At 36.3% G+C, this 17,061-nt stretch overlaps 1 protein-coding gene across 1 annotated transcript in view; it reads left to right on the top strand.

Annotated features, from left to right (window-relative positions):
• VAV3 (vav guanine nucleotide exchange factor 3) overlaps positions 1 to 17,061 on the top strand; it is a 182,622-nt gene that overhangs the window by 99,034 nt on the left and 66,527 nt on the right. Inside the window, exons 16-17 of the mRNA XM_075038815.1 lie at positions 5,980 to 6,081; positions 8,692 to 8,792. Coding sequence (XP_074894916.1) covers positions 5,980 to 6,081; positions 8,692 to 8,792 — 203 coding nt within the window. The remainder of the gene's footprint in view (positions 1 to 5,979; positions 6,082 to 8,691; positions 8,793 to 17,061) is intronic.

Raw genomic sequence — 17,061 nt, 5'->3', positions numbered from 1 at the left:
CAAATGACAGAGGAGACTAGCAAGACAAGCATCTGCAGGCCTCTGGGTTCGTGGTGTAGCAGCGAATTGGTCCCAGAGGGACTAATATTCTGCGAGTACCTTGGAAAGTGAAAGCTTTACTCAAAGGCTTAGGGGCAGCCCAAGGACGTTGCTGTAGTGACTGGAGTAAATCTGATTATGGGGGATCCAGCACTATGCAGGAGAGGGCACTCGTGGTTGTCTCTGCTGCTGAATTGAGGAGAGAATTGGAAAAAAATTCCTAATTACAGATTCACTCTGTTTCTGTATCCTGACATTTTGTCTCTGCTAGAGTGTAGGAGTTAAAACAGCCTGGGGAAAAAGTAGAGGGGAAGGGAAACTACTTTTGACTCCCCACATTGCTTGTAAAAATAAGTGAGTTCTACCATAAAATGAGGAACATAATCTCTGTCGTTATTTTCCTCAGATGAAGTATTCCTGGTATATGGGTGACTTCCTGCTCTGGCCACTCATCAATATTGTTCAACAGCAGAAATGGATAAAACGTTTCATTTGCAGTGAGGCTGGGACACCCCTTAGTAGAAGTTGTTGTGGAAAGAGGACTGAGGAGCCTGTGAGAGGGCTTGACTGGTGACTGTTTCACTGTGATAGGGAAGGAACCCAGTTTAAGTTCTAAATTAGACTTTACTAATGCTAGCCACAGAAATTGCTTCACTATATTTGAAGTTTTATAACAATCATGTATGCAATTGTGTGTGGGTTCCTTTTTTTTCCTTTTTTTTTTTTTCTCTTTTTCCCCTGGCAAGAAATCCTCCTTCTGAAGAAGAAAATATTCTTAGTATTAAACTTAAAATTAATATTGACCTAATACTGAGGTTCTTTCTATGTCTTGGAACATGCCCACAGGTTGGAAAATAGAAGGAGGAAGAAAATTTGAGAAGGATGAAATGTTCTCTTTAGTGTGTTGTGGCAGCTCTGGTCTGTGTTCTCAGGGTATCAGTGTAAGACTTCAATGCTGTAACTGAAAAAAGCTTCTTTATGGTTGGACACAACTATGAAAAGTTGTATGCTGTGCTTTGCTGTTTTTCTGTTGAAGTTATTGGCTTTATTTACTGTATTTAAAAACTCAAAAAATAGTATTTGCTATTCAGTGTGAAAGGTTTTGTGGAAAAAAATTTCCTACAGTCCTTGTAGTGTTTGGGCTTGAACAGTCACAGATGAGTTGTCCTTAATCTCTAGTTGGAAACTTCCATGTGGTATTGAGTTGGGTTATTTTTGCATTATTTTTGATTTGTTGAAGAACAATATGTTGAAAACTAAAATATAAAACCCCTAGATTCATTAAGTTTCAGGCTTTACATTAAAAGACTTGCTACTTGATATATACTGGTATATACATCTCAGATTATCTCAGACTTGATCTGATGTGATGTGTAATGTGACTACAGAACTGGATTTGCCATAATGCAGCATGACTGATCAGGTATTAGAATGTGCAAGAGTTTTCCTGTCCGCTGTTAGCCCTGCAATATATATTTTTCTATAAAGTTTTCCTTATTCCACCTCTACTTTTATAGTAGATAATACACATTATCTTTTTGCTGTAGTTTTTTCTGTTTTTTTGTTGTATCATTAATTATCTTTCTATATTGTGCTTCACTTTGCAGGACTCTGGCTTCAGAGTAAGCATATTATTTCTTATTTTGCACTGTTCTCTTGCCTTCATCAGAATATTGATGACTGGAAACTTTGCTTTTGCATAAATGTGAATACTTTTTTTTGAGCAGTGATGAAGTGCCTTCTTGTCTAACATGAATCAACTGATAACAATGTATCTAAATATTAGTATTTTTAATAGACTATTTCATTATGAAGAGAATAATGAGATAATGGGTAAAATCCTGATCTTCTTGAAATGTGATGGACTCTCAAATTTGAGAATATATTTTGCTGATGTGTAAACTGAAATGAAACACTTGACATTTTCCCATTCTTGTTTGACCTGAAATCTGAAGACAATTAGGACAAATGATTAGAAATAGAAAGGAAGAGACAAAAGAAAACTTGAACGTTGTTCTTCTCAGTGACTGCAATGGCATTGTTCATTTTGAGACAACTGCTTGGAAGAATCTTCTAAGTCTGCACAAAAAGAAAGACTGAGCAGCAGGTTATGTTTCTTGCCTTGTTGATTCCTGCTCTTTCTGCACAGGGTCTTCTGTAATACGCTGAGGCTCTAGTCCCCTCCAGATTCGATTCATTTAATCTATGGATGATGTACTTCAGTGGTGTCTCCTTTGATTTTAAGGATTCTGAAACTTTTCCTGCTGGGTGATGTGGCTTTGGGGAAAAAAGGGAGAAAAATGGTATCTTTTGAGTGGTGCAAGGAAGGGCTAGCTAAATTTAAAAGGTCCTTTTGGTTTATGAATAGTTGCTGTGTGCCCCTAAAAGAGCTACTCAGGCTCATGTCTTTTAAAAAAAAAGCTATTTTAGAAGATCATTGTGCTAGCTTGGCCTTAGCCAACACGGTAATATATGAAGTTAGATGGCAGTGAATTGATAGGGAGTATGAAAGATGTGTAGGTGATGAAGATAGAACAGGTTTTTAGATAGAGAATTTATTGAGGTAATTGTTAGAATCTTACAATCACTAAACTAAAACTTGGTGGGGTCTAAAGAAACAGAGGGATTCACTCTTTGTGATACATTTTTGTGATCCTGAAGAACTGAGTAGTACTTGGAACCAAACTAGGTCCTCCTGTAGGTAATAGTGGATGAGATAAATTGAAGTTTGCATGATATTCTAAAGTTTGTATTGTATTATATGTTTTCAGTTGTATATTCTTCTACTTACGCAAGTAGGACAAATGTATCCAAATTTTAGCATACAGTAGGGAGCTGAAGTTTTAAGTCTGTTTATCTGAATAAATTGTCTGTCTTGTTTAGCACATTATAATCTGATAGTTTAGCCCATAGGTGCAATAAAACAACTTATGTTGGAAGAAGGTGGAAGGTCTTGTGACAGCTGTTCTGTGAGGCAACAGCTTCATTCTTTGCCATTTTAGCACTATGCTTTTTTTCTTCTGTCCTGGTTTCAGTTGGGATAGAGTTAATTGTCTTCCTAGTAGCTGGTAATAGTCCTATGTTTTTGAGTTAGGTATGAGAAGAATGTTGATAACACACTGATGTTTTCAGTTGTTGTTAAGTGACGTTTAGTCTAAAGTCAAGGCTTTTTCAGCTTCTCATGCCCAGCCAGTGAGAAAGCTGGAGGGGCACAAGAAGTTGGCATAGAACACAGCCAGGGCAGCTGACCCAAAGTGGACAACGGGGTATTCCATACCATGTGATGTCATGCCCAGTATATAAACTGGGGGGAGTGGGGGCAGGGAATCACTGCTCTGGAACTGACTGGATGTCAGCTGGCGGGTGGTGAGCAATTGCACTGTGCATCACTTGTTTTGTATATTCCATTCCTTATATTATTACTACTGTCATTTTTTTAGTGTTATCATTATCATTATTAGTTTCTTTTGTTCTGTTAAGCCGTTCTTATCTCAACCCACGAGTTTTACTACTTTTCCTGATTCTCTCCTCCATCCCACTGTGGGGGCGGGGGGAGAGAGTGCGTGGTGCTTCGTTGCTGGCTGGGGTTAAACCACACCATCCTCTCAAGAGTAACTTTTTTTATTAAGGACTGTAAAATGAAACTGAATGGCTTTATAAAATACGAAGAAATTAAAACACTATTTTTAATATAAAGAAGAATGAACACAGTGTATCATTTTTGTTCTGTTAATAGGAGGTATATTTTCAGTAGTTCATGTATTTCAATCTTTTGTGGAACATAGCCTGAGAGAAGAATAGAAGAAAATTTTTACATACGGAAGGAATTTATATAGTCACATGTTTGTGTTAAACAACTGTCCGTATGAGGTTGTAAATTTTTTTCTTTTCATCCACGATGCTTATTATTTTTGAAGAGTGATCCTGTTCTATTTAAATGAATGGATTTTTTCTTTGGTTTGTTCTTGAAAAGTGGTCAGGTTGTTAGGATTAATTTGATATCCTTTCAAATCTGATGAGTCTCTTCATGTTAGGCTGATACTTTTAACACGGTTTTGCAAGGTATCCTGGTCTGAACCAAATGGTCAACAAAAAGCAGGTTTTGTTGGGGTTGTAATTACTGTAACTTGTTCTAGGGAGTTTTCAGGATTGTCCGTAGTTAACTGTGTAGCCTAAGAGGTTTTAGCAGCCCCTTGGCAAACATGTTGTGAAATACAGGCCTTGCTCTGCAGAGTTAACAGCCCCCAAATAATACATTGTTTTCCTGGTTTAAAATGTTCTTTACTTTTTTGAGATTAATTTTATCCCGATACCTGTACTTTCCTGCTGTGAATGGGTATCCATGTCTGTTTTAGTTAGCAGGAGTTGTGGTATTGACATCTTGTATATCATAGCAGGAAGAGAAACACTAGTGAGCTAGTTAAGACAGTACTAAGTGTAAGGTTATTCTCAAGCATAAAAGCAAAATCCCATTTGCTTTTTGAGTACAGTTTCATTTTCAGCACGTTCATTTTCAGCAGACGGATTAGAAGACTGACCTTTCTGACACTAGGTACTTAAACAGATTCTTTGAATGTTTTTTTCATAAGCCTTTTCATTCAGTCCTGGAGAGATTGATGCATGATTATCTATATTTATGTTTCATTGGAATTTGTGGCTGGTCTATGTTTTAGTCTAGAAGTTATTTATAATACATAAAAATGAAACTTATCTAATAAGTATCTCCAACTTTAATGCATGAATTTGTAATTTTTTGTGTCAGAAAAGCTTCTGGTCTTTCCTTTGAGTGTTGTAGATTATTGCATTCTTAGTCTCAGGATTTTTTTCCTATTTTAATTCCTATGCGTCTTGCAGTCCTATGTTTTTGCTAGAAAGATATGAGAAATTTATGGAATCCTAAGCATTCCAATGTAAATAATATTTAAAAATACATTAATCCTTACTGTATATATATTTTTCTTGTCTGAATGAGTCTAGCTTAATATTAAATTATGTACCTAGCATTTCATTTTTACTGGTTTTGACAGTATTAAGCTAGTTTGGGGATGTCACTGAATTAAAAAAAAAGGATAAATCAATCAAAAATTCCTGTTCTTCTCCTCCACCCCCAGTCTTGGAAATGGGGAAGATGACAAAAAAAGGAATAGATCACTTAATAAAATTTAAATAAACCTGCAAACAGTCACCAGTGCCATAAAATGATGAGTGGGTCATTTTAAAATTATACTCCTGTTTTTAAAAGGGATCAGTAGGGAGGATAAACAAAACACATGTACAGTAAATGGACCAGTGCTTCACACATAAATGTGATCTTTGGAAATAAGCCAATAGTGTGTTGGTATCTTAGCAGTGTGAACAGTGATCTTCTATTTTATTTTGTTAAATTAAGTGTGTGAAGCAACAGCTGTAGGCATTGGGCAACATATTTAAGAAAGACTAGCCAAACCCCAGTAAATGTTTTCTAACTGCTTTTGAAATCACTCGTGTTATCTAGCATATTGCTGCATAATTGTGACCTAACTGTCCCAAATTTGCTGCTCATGTTTTCAATATGTGGTTCTCCATATGAGCTGCTCTTTTTTGTATATCCACATAACAAAATATTTGAGAATGAAAATGTGAGCATTCTTTAGGTCCATAAAATGATCCTAGTTACTGAATGGGAATAAAAAACAAATTATGTTTGTTTTGATGTATAGTTTTCTAGTATTGTGACAGCTAAGGTAGTTACAGGGTGTATTTTAAGGACCAGGTCCGCATATCATAATTTAGATTTCATTTCAAGGTGTGTGGTAAAGTCCATATTTCTGGTTCACCTCAGTGAAAAACATCAGAGTGTAAATAAAACTAGTTGTTCATGGATTCAGATTTCCTGCTGTGAATGCTGCATTACGCTCTGGTTTTCATTGGTTTAAAGCAGATTTTCAAAATTTTTTTTAGGTCAAACATACGGCCAGACTATGCAGATACAAGCTTTCATGAGTTCAAAATGCATACCTTCAGTCGCGTGACGTCTTGCAAAGTCTGTCAGATGCTTCTGAGGTAACATTTTTATGTGTTTTTTTTATTTTATTTTGTTTTATTCCCAGGTGAAATATCTGGGTCAAAGGAGTATGTGGAAACACATGGCTAGCTGTTTACTTGTCCAGGACAAACAAGCCATGAAGTTGTATGTAGTATTTCTTGTTGTATTAGCAAGTTTCTAAATGTTAGCAGGAGTGCTGTTAAAAACTCAAAACCTCAAGAATGCTCCTCGCTTATCAGAAGGCTGCTTTATAATGATTCTTTTATGTGAATTGCTTTATTTAATACAGGACTTCTTATGTAAATGACCACCGTTTTGTACAGTTTTGACTACCATGGCTGTTCCACAGGTCCCGTTGCTGTAGACCACCAGTCACAAGAACAGATGGAATATTTTTTCAGAAAATCAGAGGATGGCGATGCTCATAAATGTTTGATATGGGTAGATTGCTTTGTGAGACAGAAAATAACTGTGAGGCATTAACAGGCATTTCTGAACCAGAGATATGTAGACAAATTGAAGATAGATGTTGCAAAGCTAGGTAAGAAATGCTAGCAGACAACTAATGCTTTCATGAACAAGGATTTGTAAGGCTAACTTAAGCTAAGAAGTTCCATGTTTGCTGCCTCTTTCCTCTGAAACACACATGTGCATGCACATCTGTAGTTTCTTATTCATTATTTGAGCTATCTTTTAGGAGCCACTTTTTTTGTAAATATGGAATGTCCAATGGTAAAGAGGTATGTATTGAACCTAAATTTCATAGTCTTAAGTTGCAGATGCAAAAGCTTTGTAAACTTTGGCCAGTTCGGGGGCTTATGTTGCATATTGTTGATGTTCCAAAAAATGTAGCCACAGCGTTTTAGAAAGGGCATTTGAAGTATGGGTAGTTCTTTTCTTAAGCATAGGCATGGAATAAAATAGCCTCAGGTATGTTCCTCCTTGTCATGTATTTTTTACTTTAGCAACCTTTTTCCTGAACAGTTAGACTGACCTGGATTTTCAGAGATTTTTTTTTTTTTTGATAATTTTTTTTTTTCCTGAATGCAATCAGGTCGAAGTGACTATGAAGAGAGGTGCAGACATCCTGAACTTAGAGATGACAGGGCTAATTTCTGAATTTGAAGCAGTATAGTTGAGTCATTGTGTCTCTGTTACTGCACTAACTGCTGTTGCTGAGAAGCGGCTGTCTTGCTTTCAGGACACAGCCCACCTGATGCTGCATTGTTCTGCATAAGCATGGCAATTTGCTCAAAGATAGCTTGGGTATCCCCAAGTGTGCTACCTTGTGGTATATAGACATGTCCCTGGATATCTAAGTTGTATTGAAAATCTACTGGACTTAGCCTCTTAAAGTGCCTCAATCACTTTTTAAAATGGATTGTCATTTTAAGCTTCAAACATAAGCTAATGTGTAAATACTTAAAAAAAAAAAAAACCAAACCCACAAAAAAATCTGAACCTTAGTGCCTAGACTAGGTGGGGATAAAATCCTAGTCTTACAAGCATCTGTAGTGAGCGATAATGTTATGTCCTATACTTTTATCTAGAGAATCTTGCATTCCTGTGTAGCAATAAGGAAAAAAATAAAAATGGAAGACTGCATTAACATAATTTTTATGCTTTCTACTTACTTGTCTTTAAGTTTGTGTATTCTGATACTTAAAAATATTGTGCTTCTGAATTTAATTAAAAATATATTTCATCACTAACAGCCTAGAAATTGCTTTAGTAAATAGCAGTTGCTGTACATTCCCTTCAGGTTTAACTTGTTCAATCCTGTGTTCCGTATGAGACACCTGATTTTCCTTTGAAGCTAAAGGTGTCATGTTGGACTGGGATGCATAATCACTCCAAACTGGTCAGGATAATCTTGGAGACACATAAGTCTAGTACGAAGAGTAAGCAAATACATCAGTAGATGGAACTCAAAATTGCTCAGAGGTACATGTAAAAAACCTGTTTCCCTGTTAGCCATTCAGTGAATTGTACCTAAGAGAGAAGTCAAGCAGAAATCTGAAAATAAATCAGTTTCCTAAGACTCAAATTCAGATTCCAATTCCTTAAGGGGAACTGGAGAACATTTAGAGTAAGGAAAGTGACCCTTATTTAGCAGATCTGAATGTTTACTGAAGTGTACCTGCCTATGTAGCTTTTTTTTTTTTATGAACAAATATAAAGTCAAGAATATTTGCCATATAGCCTATAAAATCCTTCATGCTTAAACATATATTCAAACTTACAACTCTCTTGAAATGGATCTTATTCTTTATGGTGTCTAGGCAAATTTACATTGAGATGAAATGACGTGTAGATCTATAAGTAGGATAGGTACATAACGGTACAGTTTCACGTGTACTGTGCCCATGTTGCTTTGGGCTACATTTTAATGGAGATTGTTATTCTGCTAGTAGTCCAGAAGAACTGTCTGGTTGTGGTTTTTAAATGGCTACTAGTGACGAAAAGCAGATGAGCCGCTTGTCAGTTGTCACTTTTTCTCCAGCCGTTAAAGACTATCATTATGCAGAACAGCAGATGACTTCTAATACCTTCTGTCATGTCTCTTATTTCCTTTATGCGTGGAATTTATCACCTCTAATGTACCACTACCTAATTTTATTTTACAGGGGAACATTTTATCAAGGCTATTTATGTTCTAAGTGTGGAGTTGGAGCACACAAAGAATGTTTAGGAAGATTAGACAACTGTGGCAGAGCTAATTCAGGTGGTAAGTCATTTTTATTGTTAGAATACTATTTTTAATTAGGACATAAAACTTGCTAGATATAATTAAGGTTTAATTTACCTCTAATTTGAGTTTATTGTAACATACATACTTGTGAAACTACCATTTATAAGCACAATTAGAATTGCATTTAGAATTCATAGGGATTTTTATTGCTACTAAATTGAAATGTTTGAAAGCAGGAGAGAACTGTTATAGGTCAAACCCAATTTCTTCGTCAATGTCATATACAACAAGGAATTGCTTTTGTTTTCATCGTAGACTGCTCATATGTAACACCTACTGTATGGCATATCATCTATCACCCTTGTGGGTCTCCCTTTATGTCTATGTCAATTTTCGTATTTTCCTCTCTGCTCCTAAAGCTGTTTGTGTTGCCTCAGCTTCCTTTTTCATCTCTTTGGTTTCCATGGTTTCTGTCCACTCACAATATTCACAAAAAGGTGATTGATGGTTCTCTACTTCCCACATCTAAGGACCATTTTTTTCCCCTCTTCTTTTAATTGGTTGCTGTACTCTGTGATTTTCTTCCCTGGCCTTTGTCACTTTGCACTTCTGTTGTTGTTCTACTCTTTGGGACCTTAAGGAACTCTCTTGACTTAAGCTACCATTTGGTCTCCCTCAGATGACTCCAAATTTGACCTCTTCCCTTTCTGCTCAGTATTGTATCTGTAATTCTCTCACAGACATCTTCTGGATCTCCCACTGCTAGTGCCAAATGTTAGCTCTCATCATTTGCCCGCCTTCCCTTCCCTGTACCTATTCAATTGGTGGCAGTGAGTTTGTTACATGCCAGCCAGCTAGTCACATAACTCTAGTGCCATTTTTGACTCTTCCCTCTGTCCAGGTTCTTAACTATTCTTTCTTCTTTCTAGAGATGATTTGGTGCTGATGGGGGAGACAACTGAGAACACCCCCCCCCAAATTTCCCTCCCCTGTAGTTTGAATGTGTTTGAAAGAGAAAAGCTGTTGGAACACATGATAATTTCTGGAAAGTGTAGTTGTATATGTTGGGGAAGTTTCTAATTAATTGTCCTTCTCACTTCTCTAAAACCTGTACATTCCTTTCCAGAATTATTTCATAATCATTTGTGAAGCTTCTCATGTCTCCTGTCTCTCATAAGCTACTGCAACCTCCTCCATTGGGTTATTTTCCTTTTGACATTATTATCTACAGTCTTTGCAAAATGCTGTTGCAGAGATAATCTCTATCCCACTGCTTGAATTACTTCATGACTTCATCCACTGTTCTTCACTAAGCTGCTGCTTCAAGATTTTGGTTCTAGCTTTTTGTTCTTTTCAGAATTGCATAAGCTTGTTTCTGTCTTTGTCCCTGTTTGCGTTGCTTCCTGAGCTCTACTTCGCTTTTGGCTCACTGTGCTATTTGCCTGCTCCATTCTCTCATGAAGTCATCAGGATGGCAGGTAGTGACTTCTGCTGCAGTCAGTGAACTTTATTTTCTCAGTTACTTTCCTGTATTGGAGATCTTCCATGCTATCCTCCAAGTCTGGCCTTTTAAAAAATAATCTTTTGTAGATCTGAAAACCATACAAGCAATCACAGTATTTTTCATTGAAATCCTTTTTGGAACAGAGGTTTTTCACAGAACCTCCTATGGATATTCTAAAGAAAATAAATATTTAAAATTATATTAAAATTTGAATATTTTAAAGCAATTACATTTAAATTGATAGAGTGGAAAAACAAACACATACTGCTCTTCACAAGAGAGCTATCTTCTGTGGTATAAACCAGCCCTACTTCTACTTTTTTCTTTCTTTTGCACCTTCTGTTTTAATTGCTTTTGTAGTTTTTATTTTAATTGCATAGCTGGCACCCCAGGAGGCAGGAGCTTGTCTTTCTGTTCCTCTGCAAAGATCTGAGGACACAAATGGTGCAATGTGTATCAGTAAGAATGACCATGAATGCCTAGATAACACAAGATCTGATTCCTTGCAGTTTTCCTGCATATATACTTACCTAATGCTGTGCACATATACTTACCTAATGCTGTGCACTTGCTAGATGGAACAAAATAAAGAAAACAAAAAAATCACATTTCTGCTTCTTTGTGAGTAGAATAAATTATCATTTTACAACTTCAAAGGAGCAGAATGTTGTTTTGGATTTTCCTTTAAATAATTTCCCTGATTTTTGTAAAATGATACTGTACTGAGTCTTTCTTTAGTGAAATTGGAAGCAACTTGTTAAGATACTGTTTTGTGTTATGTGTTTAGCTTACATCCAGGTGTTCTGATCTTTGTCCTCTTCATACTTCTCTTTCTCTTTTCAGTTTATTTTTCTTCTGTGCAAAGGCTCCCAGATTTCTGTAGCTCTAGTACAAACTAGAAGAGTTGTGTATCTTCCACCTGCTCATGAGGCAGAATGACAGGAGGTGCTAGGCTGTGGTTTCCTTACAGCCTGCTCTGAGACTGGATCACAGGTGCAAAAACAAACTCTGATTTACAGTTCTTGCCATGCTCCCCCTTCCTCTATGAATGAATGAGTATGGAAAGGACAAATGGTTTTGCCTACTTTGCTGAAAAAGTGTCCTCTGTCTACCTGATGAGGGACTTCGGCTAATGAGTAGGAAGGGAAATCTTGATATTTTTCTCTACTGTTTTCTATTTTTACTCTTTGCCTTTTTAAAGAAAGAAGTGTTGATTGAGCAGTGCTGCCCATTCATAATGTGCACAGAGTAAGGAAGGGTTTAAGGAGTAGCTTTACCAGTTCCTGCTTCCCTGTATGGTCCAGAAAATATGGGACAATTCAGACTGTTAAATACTGGTTTGTGCAACTTGAGTATGAATGATTTTACAGAGCTATGTTTTCACTTTTCCAGAGCTATGCTGAGAAATGAGGTTTCCCATAAGTTATCTGCCTTGCCTGCTAAGTTATGAAATGTTATTAAAGGAATGTAGACACAAAGATATCATGTAAAATTCAATATTTTCACTGCATTTTGTGGAAAAAGTATGCTCTACATGCACAAAATTCTAACATAGTTTTAATTTTGAAGCTTTTCCTTTTGAAAACTTTAGAGAAATAAATTTATGATAAATTTAATTTTTCTAGTGGTGTCATTTGCTGCTCCTGTGGGAAATTAGCAAAGGTGGCCTGAGAGTGCTATTAGCTAAGAAATTGTGGAGCATAGCCGGAATGCTTCAGCAGTAGAAAAAATGCCTGGAACATTTATTGTATTGCTATGTATTTCTTTTGTTTCTAGGGGACTATTACAGCCTTTTTCACAGGGTATAATGGACAGGAAACACAATCATCCTTTTAGCAAACTGGACATTATTATTCCCCAGTCATGTGGTATTAGTTACGGCCACAGACATGGAATGAATATCTACGTATCCCTTGATATATGTGTGGTCCGTTTAATCTGGTGTTCTGTCATTCTGCCAATGGTTGATTCCAGATGCTTCCTAGGAAAGTGCAAATCCTCTGTGTGGTAGACAATGCCCAGGAATGATGCTACTTTCTTATTCCTGTTAAATTTTCTTTTTATCTTTTTGGTCTTCTAAGAGTTTTTATGTCTTGTTAATGCTTTTGCATAGCTTCCCTATTTTTGTTGATAGAAATATTTAACTGCGTTTCAGAAGTTTTGGAACAGTGAGTTCTGTAGAGTTTTTGTTTGGCTTTTGTTTTTTGTTGTTTTTGTTTTTTTTTTTTGGTAGGTTGCATATCTTGCCCTGGTTATGTTTGACCTTTTTACCTTTTTAATTTAACATGCAACTTTGTGGAAGTCTTGACTGACTCCTTCTGTATGATAAACTATTTTATAACTTCTCACGATCTTTTATTAGTACACTCTCTGAACTGAATAGTCTTAAATGCTTTTTATTATCTCTTTGTAAGTGGAATCTTTTCTATGCCTCAAATAATTTTCATTCCCATTCTGTAGACCTCTTCTATTTCTAGAGGTCTATTTGAAAAGAGGTGATCAGAATTCAAACACTGCAATGAGAATATACCATTAGGTTTCTTAAAGGCATTTGAATTTTCCTCAGCATTTTCTGGTTTTGTACAGTTTAAGATTTTGTTTTCTTTTTAGACCACTGAGCAGATGTTTTTGCTAGCCTTTCTGAAATGATGCTTTTACAACTTCCCTGAGTGGATTAAATCTTTTTTGTATTTCATTCCAAGTCACAGTTTGTAAAAAGTCAAAAGACAGACATCCAAAGACAGATGAAACCTTTAGAATGACAAATTCAATAAGTGTCAGATTTAGATGATACACATTGACAAAATCCGAAGATAAATTGTTGTGTTTTCATGCTATGCCTTATACACAAACATACGCCAGCTCTTCAGATGTTTTGCTTCAGAGAAGGCCAGTTCAACAGTAGCAGCAATAAAAGATGCAGAGTTAATCAGTTGAATTAATAAATAGAACCAAGTATCTACATTTAGCCTTTGGTTTTTTTTGTCATTGTTCCTGCCCTTGTTGCTGTAAATTGGCAGTGCTGGTTGAAGTCTTCTGTGCCCATTTCTGTCATCATTGATTTAAATTTTTTTCTCCCTGAAATGCTGCACTGTAGCAGTAGTTCTCTGCATTTTCACATATTTTACTTTGATGCCCTATCACTTAATTTTTCTGTGATTTGAAACCCTCCATGCCCCCTCTTTTTTGCTAATGTTCTGATGAAGTCCTTCAAGTCTGATTGTGCAGTCTTAAACACAAGGCCTTACAAAATCTTTAAATGCAGTGATTACAAAATGGATGCACATATTTCTCTGACAGGACCATTTATAAGGATGTATGTGTTTTTCTTTTCTCTGGCAGCTGATGTGGAGGTCTCCTCTTCTTCTTAACTGCATTCGTATGCCTTATTTCTAGGCACAGGGCGATTTTACTTATCTGGTGATGCTCTCCCACTAGTTGGAAGGGTTTATATTTGGGAATGGTTAAGAGTGGGAACTTTGGTAAGTCAGCATGAGTAAGACCCGCCTTTAGTAGACAAAGGGAGAAGCTGTCTCCCTCATTATTCCCACTTTTATTCTACAGGTTGTTCTGTGGCCCTTGCAATTTCTGCGGAGGTCCTCAGGATTGATAAAACAGTATCACTCTGCCCAGAACATACTGCAGAACTCCAGTCTGTTTCCTAGTCTAAACCAGCAGAATTAACAATCCATTTCTATTGCCAGACTGGAATTTTTCCAAGTCTGTCCAATTATATTGAATTAGGTATTCTCAGGCAAATGTTTGCTTGTTCCACAGACTATTGAATATTTCAATGAGATCAACCTCCAATAATGGTTCTAGAATCTGAAAATGTTTTAAATATTGTAAATACGGTGCCAAACCCACAAAATTTTCTTCTTTATATTGCTGTTCCCAGGGGATGTTAGAAGCATCTCTCATCAGGGTGTAAATTGATTAGAACAACATTAACTGGGCATTTTAATAGTAATTTTTAGTTAATGTATGCATGATTCCTTTCTCCTTCAGATAATTCCATTTGAAAAAGTACTACATTTCCTTAGGTGGAAGAGAAGTTTCTTCAGCTGTGTGATGAACTTGAAAGAAAATGTTACCATATGAATGGGTTAAGTTTAGAGTTGCTTTCATATGGTAATGTATATGCCCAGTAATATAGTCCATGCTGTTTATGTAATAATTGCTTGCTACAGCACATTAGAGATTATTCATAAAAAGCATGTGTTTTTGACAACTAAAAAGAAACCAGCAGCTTTCACTGTTTACCTTTTTGCTGGCTTGATCAATAGTTGCAAAATTGCTGGCTCTTCTCCAAATCTACCATGTCAACAGAATTGACAAGTAAATGCTTAAGTCCCACAATGCTCGTTGGAGTTATGCCATTTTTTATTTAACTGCAACAGAGGTTGAGCTGTGTTGTTTAACTAACCGTTCTTGCTCAACCTAAACAAAAGTCACTTATGGGGCTTGGTATTTTGTGCATAGTCCTACACTATGGTACTTCTAGGTCGCAGTTTGTTTTTCTTCTGATTATGCGGTGACTGGCTAAATGACTGGAAAGGAGCAGGTAGTCCCATAGCTCCTTCAAAGTGGCTTACTTCATAGTTGCTGCATTTTAAATATTTTGAATTTTCTTTTAAAATAGGAAGGTGAGTAGTTTAATACATATTCTTCTTATTCTCCATTTAGTTAGCATGTAAATCCAGCTGCTCTGTTGCATCCCCGAGGAGTGGCTTATTCCCATTTTCCGATCTGTGCTCCCTCACTTACCGAGGCCAGCTGCTGCTCCTGTTGCTTTTGTAGTAAAATATAATTATCAAAATGTGACCCAATGGTATCATGGCCTCAGTGAATAAACAAAACAACCTAAAAATTGTGCTGAACTATGGCAGTAAAAGTAGCTTGCTGTCAGAACTGAGAACTCGCTCGCTTGATAATTTTATTGGCACATTGGTGACGAGTAAGAACTTGAATTAATATTGTCCCTTGTAAAATATTTGTAAAATATCCCCAGATATTTGTTTGTTTCTAAAAATAAAAATAAATAGAAATGAGGCTTTTTTGCTCTTGTACTTGTGTAACATTTGGGAAGAAGATCTCTCATGAGGAAGCAATTAATATAATTCAATACAGAATGTTCTGAAATCAAGGAATATTTAAACTGTAATGAAATAACAAGACAAGAATAAGTCTTATTTTTTTGAATAGGCTTTTATGTGGAAATACAGATACTGGATATTCTTCTATTCCTGAAGTGCTAATAGTGAAGTCACAAATGGCATTTCAGTCTGTCAGTGTTGGCGAAGTTTCGGGCTTTCTTTTTAATCCAATCCCCCCACCTCCCTTTTAATGAAATTTATTTTATGCACATTATCGGGGGTATTTATTACCTTCCTGAGTAGTGATTTCTTGAATCCAATTATTGAAAGTTAATCAAAGAGTTTTGTAATTATTTATTATGAAAAGTGTTGGGATGCTGCAATCACCAAATGGAACTCATTCATCTAGTTGGGTTTGGGATATTTCCTAGAGATAAAAATAATATTCAACAGCCACCATTAAAAATCAGATTCGTTCATTCCCATTGGAGGATAGAATGATGTTTCCATTTAATTTTTTTTGATAAGATATCTGCAGAACTGAATATAGGCCATTTAAAAACAAACAAACAAGAAAAACCCTTAGTCTGGGTTTGAAGTTTTGGCCCCCCTGTGAGTACTTGCCTAAATGACTTCCCTTAATTCGAAGTCAGTCATAATGCTGAGATGAAACATTCAAAAAGGTGATTTCATTCAGATTTTGGCAAAAATTCTGAAAGGCATATCAAATTGCAAAAGTAAATACCAAAATTATATTGAATTTCAGTAGCACTTAGGCAACTAACTCCCTCAGGCTCCTTAGAAAACCTCAATAGTGTACGTGCATCTCCTCCTTTGGGGCGGGCTTATTTTCTTCTCTTTGCTTGCTATACAAATGCAAATTAATACTTTTGGAAAGGTTATACTCATAAAAGTGTTTTCTGCAGATGACAAGATGAGGCGTCTTTGGCGCACTGTATGAGAGAGGAAATAGTGACTGAAAGCGTACGTGAGAAGAGAGCTCTGCCAGTGGTAAACAGGCTGTGCCTCCCTGGCCAGGCCCAGAGTCCTCAGCTGGCGTGCTTGGTCTTGGCATGCCTTATCGTCTTGGCATGCCTTATCATCTTTGCATAAAATGGTAGAAAGCCAAAGAATTGTTTTTCCTACACTTTAATGTATTTTTTTTTTCTAGCAGAACAAAATCTACTTGCAGTTAAACCTTTTTAGTTGATTTACTATGAATATGGCTTACTGTTTACAAGATACTACAGGAAAAGTTTTCAAATGTGATGAAGTACCGACCAGACATGCAGTTTGTGCTTTGCCTCAACAGTGTGTGCAGTGCTAGAGTGCACACAGGTAAATACAGCTGTGTGTGCTTTGATAAGGCACCTAACCCGAATCTAGGGTACACCCAAATACCTGTTATTGGATTAGACATTCAAAGAAAAATGTAAAAAAATACCTGGTTTTGTGTCTTTTGTGATGTGTGGTGGTGTGGGTGTGCAAAAGTGTTACTGTCTTGATGCAGTCCTGATCACCCACAGGGCTGCTTTTTTTTTTTAATCTTCATTTTTAAATAGAACTAGAAAATCTATAGCAAAAGCAGCAAATAAAACACCAATGGCTTCAGAGTCTGTGGTATACTAAGGCAATGCTGAATTGAACTTAAAGACATGAAATACAAAAAAATTTTGACGCTAAAGGTGTTCATCTTATCTTGATA

This window comes from Buteo buteo, chromosome 10, assembly GCF_964188355.1.
Source record: "Buteo buteo chromosome 10, bButBut1.hap1.1, whole genome shotgun sequence".
Classification (NCBI taxonomy): Eukaryota; Metazoa; Chordata; class Aves; order Accipitriformes; family Accipitridae; genus Buteo; species Buteo buteo.
The sequence above is the reverse complement of the archived record's forward strand: the minus strand, read 5'-3'. Positions and strand labels throughout refer to the sequence as shown.